General features: G+C 37.9%; 1 protein-coding gene across 7 annotated transcripts in view; it reads left to right on the forward strand.

Moving 5' to 3' along the window:
• Window positions 1–4,294, forward strand: part of LOC131675570 (fasciculation and elongation protein zeta-2) — a 771,588-nt gene extending 767,294 nt beyond the window's left edge. For 4 of the 7 annotated variants that reach the window (XM_058932684.1, XM_058954818.1, XM_058954898.1 and 1 more), the window contains one exon: window positions 4,011–4,288. In XM_058932684.1, coding sequence (XP_058788667.1) covers window positions 4,011–4,027 — 17 coding nt within the window. In that variant the 3' untranslated portion in view covers window positions 4,028–4,288. Of the gene's footprint in view, window positions 1–4,010 lie in introns of all 7 variants that reach the window. The other 3 variants (XM_058954620.1, XM_058954665.1, XM_058954734.1) reach the window with 2 other exon arrangements.
• Window positions 4,295–7,703: the final 3,409 nt, after the last annotated feature.

Genomic DNA, 7,703 nt, shown 5'->3' on the forward strand with positions numbered 1-7,703 from the left:
GGCCGCCAAAGGTACTGCAGCTACCGCGAACTCATCGCCCAGGTTCGCGTTCCGCGCACTGTTTACCGTCGTTTCTTGCTGTTCGTCGTACAGCTTTTCCGGAATTCGGCCTGACGCAAAATAGCTCGAGCGCAACGGTGGCTGCAAATCTGGCCGCTCTCTTAACAGCATATATCGAAAATACCGGGTTTGTAACTCTTCAAGGTCGCCGTGTAAGCTAAGTTCGCGATAGCGCATTAATTCCAACAGAACAGCCGGTTCTGTGGAATCAATTTTGCGTTTTAATTTTTTCGCATGCGCATCGCGTAATATTCTGCGCAAGACTATTTTATCTCTACATGCTAGCGACATTGTTATTTCTAAAAATGAAAATCCGTAACTTGACTACGACGCGAGCTTATGGGGCTAAGCAAGTCTCGACCGGTCCGTGTAATCTGATACCTTACTAACTAATTTCTTTCCAAGCTATAAGCCGGCAAGAAATCGCCTTGCTTACGCCTAAGGAAAGAAATTATAATTTATCAAAATTTACTTACCGTAATTTTTGAATAGGCAGTTTAGTAAAATTCTTAAAACAAAGAAAAACTAAAGCGAGGAAAGAACGCAGTCGTCTAGCGTCAAAGCGACTCAATAACGCACCGTTGTCATCCGACACCGCTACTAAGAAAGGTCACTGGCAAGCACTAACAAAGAATTCAAAATACCGAAAACTTGAAATTCTTTTACGCGCACTCTTTTGCCCTTAGTTCACAAAGAAAATCAGTTAACCGTTATTTCTAAATTTCATTATCAAACCATTTCTCTCATTTGTCTCTCAATTACCAAACTCACAAGGGATGCCAAACTTACTTAAATTACGCGAACCTATACCGGATGAACTGCCCGGCACGTGGGCGACTGGACAATTCGCCGGTCGCAACTTACACTACTACAAATTAAACTTAAATGCGGACCTTTAGATAGCCGGCACGTGGATGCCTGGCTATCCTATTCAACGCGCACCGGCCGTCGCATCACCAGAGAGAAAGAGAGTGTAGAGAGAAAGAAGAAAAGAAGGCTTGACCTTTGTTCACCGCTCCTAACAACGTCGTGGATCCCGGGCGATGTGCTGCCGCAGGAAGTACCGGTCGTCGTCGCTGGTCAGATCGTTGCTAGCTGCTGGCTGCTATCGCTGACCAGGTATTCACAGGCGACGTTGACTCTTCTTGCAGGGGGGGCTGGGTGCGGTCGCAGACAAAGCTGTTGCCGGTAGAGTTGACCTTCCTTCCGGCTATCCCAAACTGCACTCTCTAGCAGGACTACTGCACTCTAGTAGGACTGGGCTTCGACTCTGCTCTCTAATAGGACTGGGCTTCGATTCTCTCACGCACTAATTCTTGCGCTCTTCTTGCAGCCGATCAGCGACGCTCGCTCCCCTCCCTACCTTGACCTATTAGTTAGGCGGCACGCGCTCCGCTTATCGGTCACGCGATGCGCGCCTGCCAATCCCTGCATGGGCCTAATACTCTCTCTCTCTCTCTCTTTTTCTCACTCTCTCTCCGCGTTCCTCAACTTTTTCTTGCGCTCAACTGCGCTGGCTCGTCCTTGGCGCTGAAACAAAAAGACCAAGTGTTAGGCGCATACTTTAATGCGCCTAACGTTGGCCTACACGCCTTGCCGAGTGGAGGAGGGAGAACGCAGACGAGAGACCGGCACACGGCCTGCTCTCGTCACAATTATTTAAAGTATTGCTAGCTATATTTCTTTTATTTTCGTCCCGGTAGATATTCTTTCTGCTCTTTGTTTTATTATCGCCAATTATCGTCGCGATTAATTTTATTTATAAATTACAAAATTCCTTTAGAGACAATGCAAGTGCCTCCTGTTATAATTATGAAGTAAAATAGGTTGAAAATAATAATGTAATACATGTTTTTGAAGTATTTTTTTCTGTAAAACACGATAACACTATTCGTTATATTGTAGAACTCACCAATAGAACTCTTGAAGTGTAAAACCATATTTTACAGAGGTTTTTCAGTTGTAATTTTCATCGAGTATACTCTATAATGAAACTAATCGCGCCATCATGTTCTGCAAAAAAAATAGGTTGAAAATATGTATCACATAATAGTTTTTAACGTAAAATTGTCTTATAATATCAAATTATACAATAATTCTGCGAGGGCAACTTCAGACACTGCATACTTAGGACCTAATAATCAAAAAATTTTTTAAGATAGAAATTCAAAAACATAATTGTTTTAGCTTTTCAAATAAGTATATGATTTATAGGTTTCAACGACGTAATGATCAAGTTGTGGAGCAAAAACCAAACATTATAACAAAATTTTCACGTTTATGAATTTTTTTCAAGATCAAAAAATGACCTTAAAGTGATCGAACTATTTCTCTGATATTTCTTTTAACGTAAATTACTTACAGTTAAAATTTCAACTTTCTACGTCATGTAGATCCTGAGATTTATAATTTTTACATAAATATTTTCCTTTTATACTAATATGTGTTGGGAACGTTCTGCCGTCACCTGCCCGCTATCGATCATTTGACACACGTACATGTTACTACTGAAATTGAGTCAAGAGACAGAGATAGTCTGTTAGTGTGACATCGTGCTATCTCGTTCTCTCTTCTCAAGCAAGATAGTCGCTCACTCAACTTGTTAGCATGAACGTAAACACGTGTAAAAAATCTATTTCAGAACATTCTATACTTTGACACAGTATTCATCATAGCAAGTGTGATAGATCTATTTATTGATAATTATTTTGAAGAAGTTATGAACTTTACTAATACATTGGATATGTATTTATCTATATGTGAAGTAATTTGTTTTATTTTTATTTCAACCAAAAGTATTCATTTGATATTTTTATATAAAAATTGTATTCTTATAATTTTTTTATTTTATCGAATACCTTTTGGCTGAAAATATATTATATTATCATAACTTACCAAAATAATAATAAATACATTTAGAACTATCATATTTAAAAAAAATCTTTACAAATTACAAAATAACTAAGATTTTTTGTGATGTACTTATATTTCAAACTATAGCAAATAGTCACATTTAAGGGGACCGGTCGCTGTTAAATTGTGAATATTGAAAGTTTTTCTTGTTGTCATGTAACAATTGTAAAGATATCACCATAACAAATTTTTTATCTTGAAGGACTCGGTAAGAGATTTTATTATATACTTATGGGTACCAAAATCTGATTTAGAGATCTTAAAACGTTCGTATAATCGTACCATTTGATTTATTGAAAAAATTGACTTTGTCACGTCTTTCTGAATATTAGAAAAACGAATATTATTTAGAGAAGTCCCGTTACCTTCGTTCTTTACTATGGAATGAATCAAGCAGATTTTCAAAACGATTATTTTTTCATGTTTGTCAGTCAGTTTTTCCAATAGTACGGATTATTTTTTCTTAATAAAACTAGTCGAAAAAATAATAAAATAATTTTTCTGAGAATTGAGCTCCACTCATTTCTTAGTACAGGTTCTAAGTAATTCCACAAGTCTTTCTAAAATAATTTTCGTTCACTCTAACGTTCGTAAATGCGTAGTAAAGTCAATTTTTTTCAAAAAATAAGATGTTACAATGTTCTAGGGCTGTTAAAGAAGATTTTAAGACTCACAAACAGGAGAATTAAAGTTCATACCAAGTTCTTTCAGATGTGAAAAGTTTCATGGCGATATTTTCATTAAGACAATTTTTATCCGATAAGAAAGAAATATTCAATTTTTTTTTATTAAACACTGGTTTTCTTAAAACATGTTAAGATGACTCACAAAATATCCCTATCTTATACTTGGATCAATTTTCACGACTAAAGTGAGTGTTAATAATGACGACACGCTTTTTATGGCGATTGTCGGGTCTATATGTTTAGAAAATAATTCCATATATATTGTTATATTTTATAAATTATTACATAAAAAAATTTATTTAAATATCAAAAATATTAAGAGAAATAACAATATATACTCTTCTGTTTCAGTCCTTTGCCCAACTTAGGAATCTTCTACTGTCAAGAAATGCGTAATTATAAGCACAAGCTCATATAAATACAACACTGAATTGTCAAGAGTAAGCATACGCACAACTACTTGCATCCGAATACTGTAATAAAAATACAAATAATCATGTATAATCCAAATCTATTTAGTCTAATCATTGCATACATTATCAGAGCTATTGTATGTCTAGTCTTCGTGCAAAGTATTACCTATAATAAACGTTGTGATTGTCAAAGTAGTAATTTGTTGTATTATAGTTGCAAACAATATGTATTTTCTTAAATAATTTACACCTTTACTTCTCAAACCTAAATTAATTAGAAATAATGTCTTCGAAAAATCTTACCAGCTAGGCGTAATTAAAAATACCTTTAATGAAATCTTGATTCGCTTTCGATAAGCTTTTTTATTATTTAAAATTATTATCTTAAATGCATTTGCAGATCTTTGTATTTAGGTGCATACGTAAAATCTGTTTTTGACCATTTTTCTATTTTTTGCCGATATTTCGGTCATTTTTGAATTAGAAGAAACTTTCTTTCTTCAAATCGTAGATTTTTTAAGCCCTACAAAATAGCTTCATTTAAGAAATTTTTATTCATATCTACTGTAACAGGCCGCCGTTTAGTCGACAATCTCTTGAAAGTACCTTTATTACGACTAGACGACGCCTTGTTATCTCTGTGCTCAAAGCACAGCAACCTACCTTGTCTCGGAGTGCGCCTGCGCAGAGTCTCCTTACTAATCCGAGTTGGGTTCCCCCAACTCGCCGCTTGGCGGCGCTGTCGCCCTTACTAGTAGCGCTCGTGCGGCCGCCGCTGGAACCCAAGTTGAAGATTCCCGCCTATCGATATTTTCGTGATTCGTGCTACGCTACCGGCGAATTCGAATCTACTGTAAACAAATACTGACGCGACCTCCGGACAAAGGAATGACTCAATAACGACTATTTAACTCGAAGATGACGATTAATGTTCACTTTATTTATGCAACTTAGTTACACGAGGGTTTTGCCGAGAGAGAGTTACGCACGCTTGCGCGAATGACAACACACGCAGATTGAGAGAGAGAGAAAACCGAGATTACCGCGAACTAACCGCTCGCACGCAACAACTAATTTTCCTCGCGCACGCTGCGCGGGATCGCACGCAAATTACAACGGTAAAAAGGGGAAGGTGCACCTACCGCGAGAACGATGAGGATACGGTGGCCAACTGTATCCGAATAGCAAATTGCTGAACGCCGCTTCGCTGCTCGCTGTACCGCCTCGAATACTGTTGCTGCTGTTGTTGTTGCTACTGTCACTGCTACTGCTGTTGCTGCTGTTGCTACTGCTGCTGTTGCTGCTGCTACTGTACCCAGCACACCCACGCACTCAAGTTCGCGATGCTCAGCTGCGCACTATCACCAGGAAACGAAAAACTCGGAAATGGAGGTTAGCTCGACGCTGACAGACTGAGTGGCACAGTCATACTGCCGGTCGGAGCCTCCCCTCCCGGTCATTGCCCCTACGCGCGCTCTCTCTCTCTCTCTCGCGAACCGAACGCGGCTCCTCTCGTTTAGCCGCTCATTAACCTCGCGCGAGTCTGACGATTTTCGGTAATCGTTGCACTACAATTCCATATAAATTTTCGGACATATTGTATGTCAAAACCAATTTGAGTAAATTTTTTCAGATTTTTAGAAGTGATAGAACATGGTTCCCTATTTTAATAATTTATCAAGCTTGAATTATCCTCTATCCAATAAATATTTTAAAAATTTTCTGCACGTATTTTGAGACCAAACAAATTTCTATAAGCTTCTCTGTATGACACATTTAATTATTATAAAATTATAACAATGAGAGAAAAATAGAATAGTAAATGAAGTTTACTATCGTTTAATAACAAGAACAGTGCAAATTAGTTAACTTGTTATATAAATCAATTAATCCAAGTCACTTCATATTTATTTAGTCAATAATAATTAAATTATGTAGGGACTGAAGACTGTTTCTCATAACTAATCGAACTAAAAATGAAGTACATTTTACCTAATATTGCTGTTATGTAGCGTTGAAATCAATTACATAATGAGATCAAAAGCTTAACTTCAATCTGTTTTGAGAAAATTCAATAAATTAAACAAACATCAAAAGAACATTGAGGGTGAAGCTATTGTTACGATACATAAGAACACCTTATCACATGATTTTCAAGGAAGGTACCCCAGGTGTCCCTCGCTGGTTTCAGTTTTTTTTTCATATCTTGTAGAACATTGAAAAATAAGACACCCGTGTGTTTTTATCCGCGGAAAAAAATTTTTAGATGTGTGACAGTTTCTCAAAATTTTGGACGCCGAGGGGTGGTTTAAGGATTTGCAATGGAATAACTTGATATTTTTTAACCATACTCAGTGGAAAATTTGTGTTACTGAAAGGAATGAATAATATCGATTTGTTGACAAGATTTGATATATTTTTAAGTATAAATAAATAATTTATTTATAAGAAATTTCATAAAAAATGACAGAGAAGTTAATTTTGAGCGAATAAACCTGAAAAAAATATGCTACACACAAATACATATCTCAGTTGATGTATTTCTGTATTTTTTCTAAATAGAATTTTTCAAGGGGTCTTTGGATAATTTACCATGTATTAGTACCAAACTGGGATCTTCTTCCATAATAGTGTGACACACCCTCACACTAAAACGGTTACTTTAGGAGTGTAACGAGGAAAAGTAATCGTTAAGAAGAACGTTCAATTCTTATATATGCTTAAAAGTTAAAATTTATAGATCGATAAGAATACTCGAGGGTGGTCCGATAAGTACTTAGCCTCACCGCCCGATGGCGCCACTCTCGCAAAAGAAATATTTTATCACGTAGTACAACCTTCTAGATTGTTTCTGTCAAGATTTCAGCCAGATCGGAGTTGTAGTTTATTTTTGAGAGCGTGTGAAAGCAAGTGTGTCCGTTGATTTTTGAAAAATGGAAAAAGAGCAGTATTGATCGGTGATTCGATTCTTGTTTTTGGAAGGGAAATCGCGCAGCGAAATCAAAAAGCGCTTGGATGCTGTATACGGTGACTCTTCTCCTTCGATGGCGACCGTCAAAAATTGGTTTAACGAGTTTCAACGTGGCCGCACGTCGATTTTTGAAGAGCCACGTCCAGGTGCTCCGAAAACGGCTACCACGGAGAATAACGTGACAAAAATTCACGATCTCGTATTGGCAGATCGACGATTGAAGGTGCGCGAGATAGCTAAGATCGTAGGCATCTCAAAAGACCGCGTGGGTCATGTCCTGCATGAAATTTTGGGCATGAGAAAGCTGTCGGCGCGATGGGTGCCGCGTTTGCTCACTCCGGACGACAAGCGCAACCGTGAGACAACTTCAAAGCAATGTCTTACGCTGTTTAAGCGCAATCCGAAGGAGTTTCTGCGTCGTTTCGTGACAGTCGACGAAACATGGATCCACTTGGTATACACCAGAGACCAAAAAACAGTCGAAAGTCGGCGAAGACTGCCCCATCGGCCGGAAAGGTGATGGCCACCGTTTTCTGGGATTCACAAGGTGTGATCTACATCGACTACTTGGAGAGGGGCAAATCGGTCACAGTGCTGTACGATGCCGAATTATTGGGCCGATTCGACGTCGAATTGCAGAAAAAACGGCCCCACTTGGCG

Source organism: Phymastichus coffea, unplaced genomic scaffold (assembly GCF_024137745.1).
Source record: "Phymastichus coffea isolate CEN01 unplaced genomic scaffold, Cenicafe_Pcof_1.1 PCOF00001, whole genome shotgun sequence".
In the NCBI taxonomy this organism is placed as follows: domain Eukaryota; kingdom Metazoa; phylum Arthropoda; class Insecta; order Hymenoptera; family Eulophidae; genus Phymastichus; species Phymastichus coffea.